This window comes from Rattus norvegicus, chromosome 3, assembly GCF_036323735.1.
Source record: "Rattus norvegicus strain BN/NHsdMcwi chromosome 3, GRCr8, whole genome shotgun sequence".
Taxonomy (NCBI): Eukaryota; Metazoa; Chordata; class Mammalia; order Rodentia; family Muridae; genus Rattus; species Rattus norvegicus.
Window position 1 is genome coordinate 32698789 of NC_086021.1, and position 16871 is coordinate 32715659.

Below are 16871 nucleotides of genomic sequence, written 5' to 3' on the forward strand. Positions count from 1 at the left end.
GCATATACACACAGGCACATGCACACACGGGTACACACACGTGCATATGTACTGCCATCACGATCACTGCAGCATCCTTGGAGGGTTTAACACAGACCTCTATCCCATTCATCCGTAGCCCAGCTTCCCCTGACCATAATGTCTTGCAATCCTGTAGCAAAACGTCACATCCAGGATGGTGGCATTCCTATGGCCCACTGACATTACTTGAGTTTCCCCAGTTTTACTTGTACTGTCTTTTGTTTGTCTGTTTGTTTCCAGGCAGGGTTTCTCTGTGTAGCCCTGGCTTTCCTGGAACTCACTCTGTAGACCAGGCTGACCCAAACTCAGAGATCTGCCTGCCGCTGCCACCCAATCGCCGGGGATTAAAGGCGTGGTCACCACACCCTGCTTCCCTACAGTCTTACCTGCAGGCTCTGACTCTGTAGGTTCAATTGGCCACAGACCTAAAATACATTTCTGACATCCCCACATGTCAGTGTCTGAGGTGCAGAGGCAAAGCCTAGGACAGGAGAGCATAAGTCAAGGCCTTGGTAACACAGTAAGGCCACTGCCATCATTAACAAAGCAAACAAGTGACAAACAAACAAAAAAACCCGTGTGCTGTTGTTAGTCTAGGCATGTGCTTGAGTTCGGCATGGTCCCGACCTCTCTTTATTACTGAACCCACGGGCAGTGTCCCTATTCACCTGCAGCGTGATTACCTTGTAACCAGGTCTCCACCTCTTATACAACACAAAATACTTCATGCTCATTAAAATTTTGCTCAAAGAACTATTTAGAGATGAATTCACATCAGTTTTTCTGACATGTGCAGAAGCTGCGTTAGTCACATTGATTTAGACTTGGGACCCCCAGAGATTAAGCCGTGGACACCAGGCATGGGAGCAGAGAATTCTGTGCTTTTTGGTGTTTTTGAGCTCTGAGGGAGCTTATGGTTTAAATGTATATCCAAGTTTCCTGTGTTGAACTCTTGATCCCCTAGAGGCTAGAGAGATGGCTCAGTGGTTAAGAGCACTGGCTGCTCTTCCAAAGGACCCAGGTTCAATTCCCAGCACCCACCTGGCAGCTCACACCATGGTTCCAGGGTCTTACCGACACTCACACAGACACATATTCGGACAAAACACCAATGAACATGAACTTTAAAAAAAGAAGAAGAAAAAGAAAAGCTGATCCCCAAACCTACAGGTTGATGATCTTTGAAGGTGGGTTATTAGGGTTAGATGGAGTTATGAGGTGACGCCAAGACAGCATCAGGGGCTTTCAAGGAAACAAGAGCCAAGCTGGCAATGCTACCTTGTCTCTTGTGGGAAGCCATTAGCCCAAGATATGGTAGATGGCCCTAGCCACATGCCACACCATTCACCTCTTGGCACGGGGGGGGGGGGCGTGAGAGAATGGGGAACCCTTAAAGGTGGCGAAGCAAAATGAGGCAGGATCTGTGTCCATTCAGCCCAGGAGGTAAGTTGCAAAGTCCCAACACACTTTCAGGACCCATGAATTTTTTTCTTTAATTTCTTTTAAAATCAGCCTGAAATCTATCTATCCTCACCCCAGCAGAACCAAGAATGGTAGAAATGGTTCAGGAAGGCAGGGGTGTCTGGTGTCCTCAGAAGCCCTCCTATAGGCCCGAGAAAGAGGATCCCACCTCCTCACTCCTTCCAAGCCAGCCCACTTCATCAGCCTGGATCAGAAGTCCCCTGCTTCTGCTGATCAGGTGACACTCGGGAGAGAATGCCAAGTGTCCAGATTGAAAGCAGAACTGGAGAATGGCTGAGCCTATCAAGTGCCTGCCTCGGAAGAACTTGGACCCAAGTTTGAGCTCCAGAGATTGTGAGAAAGAGCTGGGGAAGTAGAGACAGGCAGATCCTTGGGGTTTCATGGCCAGCCAGTTTAGTTTCCTGGGCCAGTAAGAGGCTTTGCCTCAAGAAAACGAGGTAGATGGAGCCTGAGGAATGGAACCTCTGGCCTCCACGTACACACGGTCACCCACCCAAACACACACTGGCAGAGACACCTGCACCACAGGCGGCAGATTCCAAAGCTCTAGCCAGGGCAGAGCCAAGGAATCTGCAATTCTCCAAGGCACACCCCACTCAGTGGTTCCCTGCATGGGACTCTTGCCCCGAGGGCCATCTGTCTCTCCCGGAAACTGAGGAGGGCTGGTCAGCCCCACTGCCTTAGCCTTGGCTTTCTGGTGTACAACTGGGAAGGCAGTGACCAGCCCCTGACAGGACTCTGGGAGCTAATTAGATGGGAGACCTCTGGGCTCACAAATTACTTCCTAATTGTTTGTGGGTCTAACATAAAAGCTAATGACAGACTGGGCGGCCCTGTCACATCAACCGTCCTGACTTTTAGATTGTCTAGGGGGTCATTTGCCATTCGTTAACATTATTCTTCAGACTGGTTCATTCCATTAGCAGCTCCCAGCACAGGTGCCTGCCCCCAGTGTGACAGGGGCCTTGGGTAGAAGCGAGGGAAGGAAGATGGCTGAGCACTTTCCCCAGAGGGCTGGGAAATTCACCATGGAGGCTGCTAGCACCTGGGAACAAGAAGAGAAGCCACGGATCCCCCACCCCCTCCGGGAAGGGGGGAGCACAGTATAAAGAACAGTGTGCCGGGAAGTAAAATCTGGATTTTACCCAAAGCATACACTCATAGCCACATGACTTTTCCGCACCCTTGTGTTACTAGGGGAGCCGAACCCACCAGGCCCCAGCAGCCTCCGGATGATGTGCAGAGCAGGGAGAAGCCAGCAGCTGGGAGTTGGTCCTCAGCCCACTTTGTGCCGGCTGAAGCCTAACACGGGGAAAACCTGAAGCAGAGCTGGTGGCACGGGATGCGGCAGGGAAGCCCCGGGAGGAAGCAGCCAGCCTTGTTAGCGCTGACCTTGGCACCCAGCAGTTCCTGATGGATGGGGTTCAGCCTGGACAGGCCCCATGGGAGCCGCATCACGATCCATTACAGGCCCCCTGTTCTCCGCACCGCAAGCAGCGGGCTGGGGATAAATCTCTGTCTGGGCAGCCAGAGAGCCAAAGGGGAAATAGCAAAGTATGAAAAATGTCTCTATCCCAGCTCTAGCTACAAAGCCCATGCGTAAGGCGAGAGGAAAGCACCCCAAAGAGGCAGGAATCCCGAGTGCGACCTTATCTCAGCGTGGGCCCCATTCAACCTGAGTCCCTGGAGATCCAGATTCATGGAAGCCGGTGACCCTGAGGACAGAAGCTCTTGTCCCTGGTGGGGCAGCTGGACAGATCTGGATGCTAGCCAGAGCCACCACCTCTGGGACCCCCTTCAGCTTCTGCATGAACCCTCACTCTCCCACTAGGTGACCTGTGACCTTTCATGAGAGAACAGAACTTTCCATGCCCATTTCCAGTGCTCACTACAGGAGCTGTCTAGAGCATCAGTCACTTGGCTCCAGGGAAAGCACAGGGCCATGCTGAAAACCAGGAACAGGTTGTTCCAAGCACTTCTGGCTACTGGGGTCACACAGTTGCACCAAACCACAATTATCACCACAGTAACAGCCAGGAGAGGAGCAACTGTCTCTCCTAGGGTCTTGCTCTGCCTTCTGGAAGCCTGTGTGCACAGTTACCATGGAGGGAGGCCTGGTTTAACCCTGGCACTACCACCAGCTCACTGGCTGTGTAGCGTCGTCCTTATGAGCCCGAACCTTTGGAGGCTGCGTTTCTCCAGCGATAGAATAGGGAACTTGGTTCCCATTCTTTAGAGACAGTGTCAGGCTGCTCACTGCAGCACCAGGGGCCATGTAGGTAAGACAGTGCAAATATCAGGCAGGAGTGTGGCCTCCAGACTCAGTGAACCTTTGGGGGGGGGTCCCTGAAGCCCCTCCATTGTCTTTGTCATGGCCTCAGGGAGTTGAGTTGAGGCCAGATGTGGCGTCTCCTCACCACATCAGCATCAGGACTCCATTCTTAGCACTTTCTCCCTGTCCCACACACTATCCTGGCAGCTCCACTCTGGCTACTGTCCAGTTAGGGGACCTTCTCCTAAATACATACATAGTCTCTCCTCCTCTTCCTCCTCTCCCCTTCTTCCTCTCCCTTTTCTTCTTCTTCCTTCTCTTCCTCTTCCTCCTCTCCCTCCTTTTCCTCTTCCTTGTCTTCTCTCTCTCTCTCTTTTACTGTCTTTCTTTTTCTTGGAGACAGGGTCTCATGTAGCCCAGGATGGCTTTGAACTCCTTATGTAGCTAATGATGACCTTGAACTTTTCATCCCCCTGCCTCCACTCCCACCTTAGGGTTACAGCCATGCATCACCACCATGTCTGCTTTCCCTCAGTGTTAGGGGTGCCCCGTCCCAGGGTTCTGTAAGTGTCAAGCAAGCTACCAACTGAGCCATGGTCCTAGGTGTGCCCAGCCCTTTTTTAACTTGATGCTCCGGGGCATGACTGCGCAGCGGGCAGGTCGTCAGCCCTGTATTCTTCATTTCTACCTCTGAACACAACCAAGAGATGGAGTTGGTAGATGAGGCAGCATCGTGCTTCGCTCACACCCGCACACCGGCAGAGGGGCTGCAGTGGATAGAGTCTGTGAAGTGGCACAATGAACAGCGACTGTCCCTTCTCCGAGTCCTGGGCAGACTCTGCTTTCAGTCACTGTCCCGAAGCCCGAAACAGACCTAGACTGTGTTTTCCCTACTTAGCCAAAACCTACGTGTGCCAGGCAGAGACTAAGGCTCTGATGACATTCTTGTGGTGGGGATAGAATCCCAAGTGTCACGATAGGCAAGGGATCCCCAGCCTAACAATGACACTGCTCGATGAAGCTGACATCGTCTCAGTCTTCTGGGGTCTGAGCAACCAGAAGGGAAAATTGGCCTGCGGTCGAAGTGCAGTTTACTGTGTGTGAGGCTTGCTGGATGCAACCCACAGCTGCACACTCTGCATACAATCTGCATGCAATCTCCTGGAAGGGTCTTCCCCAGATCTGCTGGCTCCCCCTTGTGGTCAGCCAGGACCCTCATCAGCCATTGGGCCCTGCTGACTACAGCTGAGCAGCCTCCTGGGACTTCGGGTATCTGACTTGGATTTTGGTATCGGCTCCAGGAGAAACAAAATAAGACAGTGTGGTTGATGGGTCCACTGTAAATTTGAAAAATAAATCAGCTAGGCAGAGAGATTCCCGCGGCCTGTCAGGGTGGCAGCATTTATCTAACTGCCTATGAAGCGTCTTCCACTCTGCACTCTTGTCTCCTCAGGCTGGTGATGCCCTAGAGCAGGAGAAACAGCACCTGCTGGAAGCAGCAGTCCCTGCTTCTCATTTCTCCTCCATCCCAAAGCTCAGCTCCCTGATCTGCCGTCTGCCCACATCACACTAATGGGATGACCTCTGGGAAGGAGAGCATTGCTACGGGCTGACGCTTGGATCTCAGCATGGCCACTCCGCCATCTTTACTGAGGGCCTTTTCAGTTAAGAGCCTAGTTAGACCTAGAGACACAGAGGCCTGGTGTGGCTGTGTGAGGAAGTCTCTGTCAGGATGTTCCCTCACAGGGTCTGAGTCTGTTGGTAGTAAGTCACAGAAGGAGAGGAAGAAGAGGTGTGGCCCTTAGCCTGGGACTGAACTGGAAGGTGGGAGCCTTTAAAAGGTAGAATCTGACTGGATGCCTTTTAGTCATGCAGAATTATGCCCTCGAAAGGGACCGGAAAGACAGTGGAGCCTTGGGTGCTCTTTGTTTTCTTCCCTCCCTCCCTTCCCTCCATCCTTCCCTCTCTCTCCTTCCCTCTCCCTCCCTCCTTCCTAGCCACCATGGGGAATATCACTTCCCATGTTTCCCGTACCACAATGGCTAACCCTGCACAGCACAAAGCATCAGTGCCACCTGCCCGTGGACCAGTGACCTCTGCAACTCTGAGCTCCAAATAAACTTCTCCTCCTCCTCCTAAGCTGATGCGAAGGTGATATGTGATCCTGGAGTGGAGGCGGGGAACCTCACTGAGCTCCTACATGTTTAGATGAAGTTCTGAGGACTTTGGAGAAATCCACCCTGCTGTCCCGACTCTGGGGACACTTCAGTATCATCCCAAGTCACGTCACCGTCCCTTAGTGCTTCTGTCCCTGGCACCCAATTCCCAGACCCACTACAGAGAAGCCCCAGGCAAGTCAGTTTGCCACTCTGACCCTCTGTCTCCTCTCTGAAAACATGAAAATATAAGGGTTCTAAGGGGACACATGCACACACGCACATGTGCACACACACAGGCACACACACACACATGTGCACACTCTCACACAGAGAGACGTACATTGGAGCTGTCCTGTTATTTCATGAGGATGAAGATAAGGGTTTCCAACAGAGTGACAGTAACAGACGGGTGTGTGTAGAGCTCATCTGGCCTGTGATCAGCGTACCCTTTGCTTGCTGAGAGATGGACACCCACTGCTCACTGCTGCTGAGTGTGGTATGGGCTCTCGGGCTCGATAGTGGGAGAGCCTTGGCTACCTGGACTCCACCAGCTCCTGGCTGTGGCTGATCCCTGGCTACTTAGCTCTGACTCGCTGTTAGTGAGAACACAGGGCCAATTAGCAGCAGGAACAATTAAGATATGCAAGGGCATGGGCACCCCCTCCCCAGAAGCCCTTGTTAAAATGCATCAATAATTAAGCACGCCTTTAATAGCTACATCTCTGGCCTCCAGACATGTCTCTGTACAGGCCTCGGGTGACAGCGTGTGCTGAGATCTGCGTTGTGGATTTCTGTACTGGCAATGATGCTTGACAACCCCACCCAGCCTGTAACGCTGGCCTGGGAGAGGGAGGCAGGACTGGGGCATTCCCAAGGCTTCACAGCTGTCTGACCAGAGACTGCACACCCTATATAAACCCTCCTCACATTCCTCCTTGAGATAAGTCCTGGCCCTCCCTCTCAGGGCCTACATCAGGCTGACCCTGCTGCAGAAGAAAAAGGCAGGGGTTAGCTGTGTGCACGCCAAATGCCTTTGATGTCTAAGTGGTCAGAGCATCATTGATCCTTCAAAGGACAAGAAAGGATCACAGTGAATTAAGAGATCAGGAATAGAGACGATGGAACAGCTGTGATGTTAGCACTTGGGTGTGGGGTGAAGGCAGGAGGATCGGAAGTTCAAAGCCATCCTTGGCTCCATAGCAAGTTCTAGGCCAGCCTGGGACACATGCAGTGTTGTCTTAAAAAATAATAAATAAAAATAGTAAGGCTCCTGCTGGCCTCTAGCAGTAGATGTAAACTCTGATAACGGGACACACAGTCCTGAAAAGCCGGTCTAATGAGCTTGGGCACACGGAGAACACGGATTCCGCACGAAGCACAGCCAGTGGGTGGCAAGAGTGCTGCCCAGGCTTCTGATTGGTCTAGACGCACAGGGAGTCCAGTCTTTATGTGCAGTTCCCCCACCCCTTTCTTTTGAATGGGACAACCTATTCAAACTTTTAAAATTCTGTGTGTGTGTGTGTGTGTGTGTGTGTGTGTGTGTGTGTGTGTGTGTGTGTGAGAGAGAGAGAGAGAGAGAGAGAGAGAGAGAGAGAGAGAGGCAGACAGACAGACAGACAGACAGACAGACAGACAGACAGACAGATGTGGGTACATATCAGAAGACCTCAGGGGTTGGACATCACCTTCCATCTCATGCCCGGAGTGCCTCAGTGTCCTTCTACCTCCACCTCGCATGGCTCTGTGGGAGGGCGTCAGGTAGTTTTACATGGGATCCAGGTACTCTTGCCTAGTAAGTAATTACTCTGCCTACTGAGCCATCTCTCTAGCCCTCTTAAAAATTATTACACAAGACAAGGGAACCTCTCTGTCCTGTCCCCTGTCCCTCCTCCACTCGTGACCATGGTCATGTGGCCCTGTTTTCCAGATGCCTGCTCAGAGCTCTGCTTTTGGGGGGCTCGAGGCACCTCGCCTGCTCAGACGCTGAAACTTCACCACCAAGAAAGTGACTGAGGTGTTCCAAAGTCAGGTCCGACACCCACTTGGCACAAGATGATGCCTGAACCTGAGCTTGTGGGGTGTCTGGCAAAGAGGGGTGCACCCCCGGGGCCAGTCGGCATTGCGTCTTCGCACGCTCCGGATTTCTTCTGCTTACTGTGGTTTGGCACACTCGACTGCGTGTATCTGGGTTGACTTCGTTTTTAAGACATTGTCTGTGGAAGTATGTGGGTGGTGACCATTTACCTCATCATTTATTCATCGAACTAAATCACTCTAACAATTCTTGGGCAGTCCAGTGTAATCTGATTTGGTTTTCAACATGCTTTTAAAGTAAAGAAATAAATACGGTAGAGGCTTGTTAAGTGGGACCACCAGGGAATCGGCCCCCCGTTACAGGGCGGGGTGATGGGTTTTTAACTGTTCCCAGGCATTTAAGTCAGAAGGGAGAGGGGCTCACCTCAGAGTCCCGGCAGCACCAGGCCCTTCCCGAAGCCATTTAACCTCCATTTACGAAGAAATAAAGCGAAATTGATGCTGATCAGGCCGGCTGGGGGATATTTCTGATCCGTAAAAGCCCTGTGACTGCAATTTGTGGAGTGGCCCTGTCACACGGGAAGGGCCTCACTGATAAAGATGGAGCTTTATGGCCCGATACGCACAGCTAACAGCAACCTAATGCCACATTTTCATTTCTGTGCAATTAATGTTAATGTCGACCACGAAATTGTCATTAAATACCATTTTAAAATCCATTCAATTTGCATATGCAAAGCTCATTTACCATCACGGGAGATGCGGCCCAGCACTTCATCACGTCCTCGCCCTGGAATTGGGGCCACTCCATTTTATAGCAATTTAAAATTTTGATATTGAAAACTGATGGTAATGCATGCCTTTTTTGAGCCTAGCTGACTGGAAGGATGGAAACCTGAAGCCCCCCAGGGACCAGAGGTTCAGGGTGTGTGCCCCACTCCGACATCAGATAGAGGGGGGAATCTAAGGATGCGCTTCAGATAAGGAGCCTGCCCACTTGACTCCCATCTGCTCACAGCAGTGCTGTGTGACTTGGGGTACTCCCATCGCCTCTCTGAACTTTCTACTTCTCCCGTTTTCAATAAGAGCACTCCATAAGTGATTGCTAATACCTGTTCTAATGTTAAATGTTTCAGAATAGAAGTCTACCAGGGTAAGAATCTGGGCCAGGCTCCGGCTTGTATGAATTTGGGAAGGTGAGTTAACCCTCCCTGGCCTCCCACGGGGTCGACAGGACCCCTGGTAGACTCCAGTGAAGGTTCTAACGGCAAGAAAATGAAATTGATGTGTAGGTGTAAGGATAGATGGAGAGAGAGCCAGGTTACAGGTACGCGCCCCACCCCCATATCCTAGGAGGAGAATTCCCATCTGAAAGAGACAGTCAAAGCTCAAGACACAGATCACACGCTGGGAGCCCATATATAAACGAGGAAGAATGGGAGGAAGATAAAGATAGCTCTGAGGGTCACATAGCTGGTGCTTCACTGAGCCCTGCTGAACCCCCCAGCAGGTTCCCTGTCCAGTGTTCTCTCCTCTGGGGACTTGAGGACAGAGGCAGAACTGGTACCTGAGGCTGACTCCTGACCTAGACTCTTCCCCTGATAACAAACTGTCTTGAGGAGCCCATGATGGGCTATCATGTCTACGGTCTGCAGGGACAAGGTGAAGCTTGCCTTTGCCAAGCTGGGCTGCGGCAATCCAGGAACACAGGTGACCAGTGGAATGCAGAACGACTTTCCAGTGTGTCTCACCACTACCACATTACTGCCAGGACACGCCCACATCACTGCCACGTCACTACACGTCACTAATCGCTGCCGCATTACTACCAGGACACTACCATGTCACTACCACGTTGCTACCCTGTCCCAGGTTTTAAGGTTGTATGGACAGAAGTGCATTTCTAGTAGGAGAAGGGTGAGCTAATGAAAAGGGCCTGCTGGTCTGGTCTCTGAAGAACTAGAACATTTTTCCCAGCGAGATGGTGTGAACCGAAGTTCCCAGAAACGGCTGCAGCTGTGATAAACATTCTAAAAGGCTGGCTGACTAGACTTTCAGTGATTGCCGAGGGAATGATGCAGGCCCAGGGCCAGGTTATCCTGGGCTATCCTAAGACTCCTTGACAGCGTTTCATTGTCTACCTGTATCTGAGCTAATATTCTTTAGTAAGGTACACACAGAACCCCGCTTGCACCAACTCAAAGACCAAGATGACATCAGAAGGTGTCTGAGGCCTAAGCAGAAACTTCTTTGCCAGGATCTGTTGGGCGTTGTGTGTATGTGTTGCAGGGAGGGTGAGTTTCATGTCGGGAAGGTGAGCAATTGTGAAAACAATGGTATTGGCCGATGGCGACAGGCATGTGCCCGCTCGCACTGGTTAAAGTGATAGATCTATATTACCTGACTTTACCACGATAAGCACGTGAGGAAAAAGGATTATCACCAACCAAGAAGCAACAACCAACCAAGAGGGAGTGGTGTAGCCAACTGCGGGGGCAGGGGAATCGGCATTCCCAAATGGTCAAGCTTGATCCCGTGGCCCACCCTGGAATCAGGATGAAACGAGTACCCATCATGCACGTGGGCTGATGGTAGGGAAAGATGGAGGCAGTTTGTGTCCATAGAACTAGGGAGGGGTGGGACCTGGAAGCTGAATGGGCAGCCAGCAGGCCCCATGCTCTGGGACGGGTGGGTTCTCTTGGTCTGAAGGGAATGATTGAGCCCCAGACTGCTCGTGTTCTTGCTCTAGAGAACATGGAGGCAGAGAGCGCTCCTCTCAGGGTAACCCATGCGTCTGGGGTGCAGGTTAGACTTTCTACATTTATCTGCTGGTCAGGAGACTTTTCATCTCACAAAGCCAACACTGATAACCGAGTTTATCATGGAAAAGTCAAAACAAAAAGGTTTTTTATTTTCTGTGTGTTCGCCTGCCTGCATGCATGTGTACTGTGTGTGGAGAGCCCACAGAGGCCAAAAGTGGCATCAGGTCTCCCAGAACTGTACACATGGTTGTGAGCCCCCATGTAAGTGCTGGGAACTGAACTTGGGTCGTTTGTAAAGGTAACATGAGCTCTTAGGCACCTCTGAGTCGGTCTTTCCTGTCCCCAATCACCTCACTCTTGGGTCTACACTCTGAATCATGTCACCTTAAGCAAACACACCACTCACACACACTGAGGGCCTGCTCTTTGCAGCTCCCGTAATAAGGTCTTCAACAAAGCTAAGTCTTGGGACCTCTTAGCAAGGGGAGGCAGAGGGCACAGCTTTGATCCCACTGTACAGGTATGAGAACTGAGGCAAGCCCCTGGCTAGTCATGGTTCACTTAATTCCTGGTGCTTTTGTGGCAGGTTCTTGGTTGTCTGGGCCCTCTTTCTGGACCCAGTTGGCATTTTTCGTTTGTTTTGTTTGGCTTTGAAACCAGGTCTTATGTAGCCCAGGCTGGCAAGAATGATGAATTCCCACCCTGCCCCTGCCTACAAAGTACTGGGATTACAGGTGAATGCTACCACCTTGACCTTGAACTCCTGGGGGCAGATTCCGGTCTTTACAGATGCTTACAGAATCGGAAAAACCACTGGCGAGTGTTCGATCTCCTGCTATTCCCACTACAACTTGGCTTCGGCCCCTCCAATGCTCTGCTTCTGGCCCCAGCTCCCTGGTAGTCACGGGGAAGGTTGGAGGTGGGTCCAGTCCTTACCGTGAACGGATGCCAAAGGTCATGTTGGGAGGGATGGAGGGCGGCTCCTTCTGTCGCCGGTCTTCCTGGTCATTGATTCGAATGTCATTCAGTTCACGATAGAGCATGTTTTCCCGGGCAGTCACCAGGCCAGCTTTGACTGCCCCTCGGTTCATGGCAATATAGTTCCGGGTCAGCTCATGGGGACAGGTGGGTTGCTGCTTAAACACATTCCAGTGCCCAATGGCTGCAGGCAAGGAGACAACCAAGGGGTGGGTGTCAGTGGGAAGAAGGTACCTGGAACTTTTAAAGGGGGTACGGGCTCCCATCATCCTCCTGCAGGGGACATTGATGCCTGGCCCTGCAAGCAAGCCACCTGAAGGGAGGGATAGGTCTCCCAGAGACCCCACAGGAGGCCTGTGAGGGTCAGCTTTCACTGTCAACTTCATTTCAAGGAGGGATTGTCTACATGGGGTTAGCCTGTGGGGGGCTGTCTTAACTAAGTGAGTGGATGTGGAAAGACCCAGTCTACTGTGGGTGGTACCATCCTTAGACGGGGGTCCTGCGCTGCGAGAGAGTGCAGAGATCGAGGTGAGCACAGGTTAGCATGCAAGCAGGCACACATTCATTCTCCCTGCTCCTGACAAAGGATTTGCTATATCTACTGCCCGCCTCTGGGGCTCCCCTGCAGCCACCTGGGATTATAAGCAAAGTAAGCCCTGTTCTTCCCTAAATTGTTTGTTGTCAGACTTGTTTTCCCCCAAGACAGGGTTCCTCTGTGTAGCCCTGGCTGTCCTAGAACTCATTCTGTAGACTAGGCTGGCCTCGATCTTAGAGATCTTCCTGCCTCTGCCTCCCGAGTGCTGGGATTAAAGGTGTGGGCCACTGCACCAGCTTTGTTGTCAGAATTCTTTATCACAAGAACCAAACCAGTTGGCGTTGACTTGCATCGGACCCCCAGGGTTGGCCCTGAGAGCGTTCAGTGCTTGCTTCTTGGTAAAGAATGAGAGCAGCCCCAGAGGAGGCAGGGAAGGGTATCTTCGCTGGTTCCCCCGTGTCCTTTGGCCATGGCCTACCACTTTTGATCCAGGATATTGTCTTTCCCTCTTATTTTCCCTCAGCCCCAGTCAAGCGACTTTATTGAAGCTGGCTGAGAGTGGGGAAAGGTGGGAGCCCCCAATCCACCTCTCAAATACAATGCTGCCACGGACACCCACTCACCTTCAGGAACCCCTCCATCTATCCCTTGGATGTAGAGTCCATAATTAAAGTCGACGCCAGGCAGGCTGCAGCTTCTCTCCCTGGGCTTGCCAAGTTCTGCCTGTTAGGGAGAGAGGGCTGGGGTAAGACCGCTGGAGTGAGCGTTGTCTCCACCAGCAGCAGAGGTGATAAGGGCTTTTCCTGTGCATTGGCAAACAAGCTTCCTGTGCACCTCATGTCACAAATAGGCAGAGCAGCTGGCTGGCCCTGGGAGTCCAGACCCACTCTCCTAGAACTGGGAAATACGTTCAAGAAGACAGAGGGAGGTGGCAGGAGAGAGGGCCAGCTTCTCTGCCTAATACTGCACCTGCTGGGCCAGCACCGGTGTCTGGAGGGCGCCTGTCACCCTCTTGGCACCTGGAAAGTGAGTCCTACCTTCTGGGTCTGCAGAAAGCTCTTCCACGACTCCCGGGATGTCATCATTTTCAGCCACAGACATCCCCCTATTTATAGAGCAATCGCCCACAACCACTAAGGGATGGAGAGTCTGTCCAGGACAGGCAGATTTAGCCTATGTGAGGAACGAGGGCCCTCACACAGGAATGAGCAATGGAGACTCACGGCAGGGAAAGCCAGAGGACTTTTTCTTAGGATCTTACAAGGTTGGGTGCCAACACAGACAGTGGCGGGCATGCCTCAAGCACGGAGGGCAGCCATACAACCCAGAGGGCTGCTCCCTTCTTCCTTTTCCCGGTTGGCTGAGTACAGGGGTGGCAGTGGGGGTGGGGTGGCCAAAATCTTACACATTGTTGCTTACATTCCTTTCTTTTTTAACATTTATTTATTGCAGGGGTGGGGATGGCAGTCAGAGGGGAGCTTAGTCAGGGTTACTGTATGAGGAAACACCCACCATGACCAAAAGCAAGTTGGGGTGGAAAAGGCTTATTTGGCTTACACTTCTACATTATAGTCCATCGTGGAAAGAAGTCAGGGCAGGAACTTGGAGGCAGGAACTGATACAGAAGCAGGCCGTGGAGGGGTGCTGCTTACTGGCTTACTCCCTCCTCATGACTTGCTCAGTCTGCTTTCATGTAGAACCGAGGACCACCAGCCCACAGTTGGCATCACTTATAACAGGCGCCACCCCCATCAACCACTAATTAAGAAAATGCCCTAGAGGCTTGCCTGTAGCCTGATCCTATGGAGGCATTCTCTCAACTAAGGTTCCCTCTCCATGGGTATAGCTTCTGTCAAGCTGACATAAAACTAACCCACACAGAAGGCAGCTTGTGGGACTCCACTCCTTCCACATGCGTTCTGGGACCTGAACTCAGGTCGGCAGGCTTGGCAGCCAACACGCCATTTACCTGCTGAGCTATCTGATTGTTGCAGGTTTATCTCTTCTCAACGGACCCTGCATGGAGTCATCTCTACCTTTTTTACACTCTTCTTATTTTAAAGCTTTTCAGCTATATGAACTTTGTTGGGTCTGTAGATTGTTAAGCCAACTTGGCTGTTCATTCTTGACGCTAAACTTTTAGTTGAGTGAGGATAGCCAAACCAGCAGGTGTCTCCGAGGGCTCACTGTTTTCAGTTTTTCTCTAGGTGGGCCCAAGCTGACAAGACAGTTCTATCTTGCAATGGACCATTCTGTGCTGTTTCTTACACCCAAGATTGGGCTGTTTCTTAATCTCTACACCTCTCTAGAACTAAAGTTCCCCTTGGCTGGAGGCGCTGCCCTGCCTGGCACCCAGAGCATCCCATGCCTTCTTCTTACTACATGACCAATCTCCTGTGGTTCTGTCCATGCCTTTTCTCATTCATCTCTTAGAATCATCAGGTTCGGTGGTTCTCAACCTGTGGGTCATGACTCCTTTAGATGTCAAACAACTCTTTCACAGGGGCCAAAAACCAGATATCCTGAATATCACATATTTACATTACGACTTATAGCAGTAGCAAAATTACAGTTATGAAGTAGCAACACAAATAATTTTATGGGAAACTGTATTAAAGGGTCGCTACATTAAGAAGGTTGAGAACCACTGATCTAGGGATCAGGGTTCGTCACCCCCACTTTTCAGATGGGGAGAGGGAAGTTGCATATGGCCATGGTAAGAGGGGAGAGTCTCATTGGGAGCTCCAGCTTTCTGTCTTCTGCCCATGGGCTGAGGAAATGTCAGGGCCATGCGGCTTTCTGGCTGAAGGATCGGCAGGCACCCCAGTTTCACCTCCTACACCCCTGGCCTGCCCGTTACCCCGCAAGCCCTGACTCTGCTGCCACACCCTCTTTCCCCTCCCTCATCTGAGTGTTCGTATTTTTCTGAGCTGGGGTCTGATGTAACCTTAGATGGAGCTCACTAAACCAAGGGTGATCCTGAATTTCTGATCCCCCTGTCTCCACCTCCCAAATGCTTGGATTCCAGGCTTGGGTTGCCCTGCCCAGTTTATGTGGTGCTGGGGGTGAAACCCAAGGCTTTGTGCACGCTAGGCAAGGGCTCTACCAACTGCTCCACAGCCCCCACTCCTGAATGTCATTCTTCCATCCTGTCCCACTCACTGGACTTGGAAGGGCCCTGCTCCTTTGCCAGGGACACACATTCTAGACCCTCTTGCACAGGTCACAGTCACTAAGTCTGTTCCTCCTGGGGACATGTGGCAGGTGTGTAACAGGTGCCTCAGGGCTGGGTGTTTAGAGTGGGTACTACCCTCCTAGGAGTCCAACTCACCTAGGAGACTTGCAACTGTTTGTAATTCCAGCTCTAGGGCATCTGGTGCCCCCTTCTGGCCTCCATGAGCACTGCATTTCATGTGCACATACCCAAACACAAACAAATATATTAAAATAAATATTTGGGGTTTGGTTTTGGTTTTTTAGGGAGACACAGAGAGACAGACAGACAGACAGACAGACAGACAGACAGACAGACAGAGACAGAGAGACAGAGACAGACAGAGAGACAGAGACAGACAGAGGAAAGAGAGAGACAGAGACAGAGACACAGAGAGACAGAGAGACAGGGAGAGGCCCTAGAACTCACTATGTAGACAAAGCTTGCCTTGAATTCACAAAAATCTGCCTGCCTCTGCCTCCCAAGTGATGGGATTAAATGTGTATACCACATTTAATAATAATAAAAATAAATAAATAATCTATAAAAAGTATCTTTGAAGAAGCCTCTGGAATGGCAGTCCGGACAGGGTCCTTGTCGCCCTTCAAGGTCATGGCCCTCCCAAAAGCCCATACAAGCCCATATCTAGCACAACAAGTTGGCTTTCACAGCATGACTCTGCAAAAGCTGACACACAGGGCCACGTGCCATGACAGCCCATCATGTGGATGCCCAGAGCAGGCTGTTGGCAGAGACAGGAAGGTGTGAGGCTTCCCGGTCAGGCTTGGATGGTGGGTGAGGGATGCTGTGGCTGACTGAGGAACAGTTCTCTAGGAGGAGGAAAATGCTCTATGGGGTGGTGTTGGTAGCTGTATGACTCTGTTATCCTGAGGGTGTGACATCTTGCATGCTTTGAGCATGCTTTGAGAGCAGGGGAGCTGAATGGTACAATAATTACACTGCAAACAAAGCCATGGGAGAGGCGTGAAGGAAAGTACTTAAATCAGCGATCACCTGATGTTTGGCTAACTCCACCCCATCTCCTGGAGGCTGTGTCCTATGGGAGTAGTAGACCAGGGTGCCCACAAGTGTGTGTGTGTGTGTGTGTGTGTGTGTGTGTGTGTGTGTGTGTGTGCTTGTATGCTTGTGTGCTTAGAGGTCAGAGGACAACCCTAGGTGTCATTCTTCAGAACTCTTTCTGCCTTGCTTGCTTTTTGCAACAGAATCTCACTGAGCCAGCAGCTTGCAGTGTACGTTGAGCCCGGGATCTTCCTGCTGTCCTCTGCCTCCCCTGCACTTGAGTCCAAAACATGCACTAACCACATTTGCTTTCTGCATGAATCCTGGGTCCTTGTGCTTGGAGGGCAAGCACTTTACCAACTGAGTTATTTTCTCCACCCTGTTTGAATAGTCA

The 16871-nt window shown here is 51.4% G+C and overlaps 1 protein-coding gene across 1 annotated transcript in view; it reads right to left on the bottom strand.

Moving 5' to 3' along the window:
- Cfap77 (cilia and flagella associated protein 77) overlaps nt 1–16871 on the bottom strand; it is a 122852-nt gene that overhangs the window by 42379 nt on the left and 63602 nt on the right. Inside the window, exons 2-3 of the mRNA NM_001127563.1 lie at nt 12867–12966; nt 11667–11892 (exon numbers count right to left, since the gene is read on the bottom strand). Of these exons, the coding sequence (NP_001121035.1) occupies nt 11667–11892; nt 12867–12966 (326 nt within the window). The remainder of the gene's footprint in view (nt 1–11666; nt 11893–12866; nt 12967–16871) is intronic.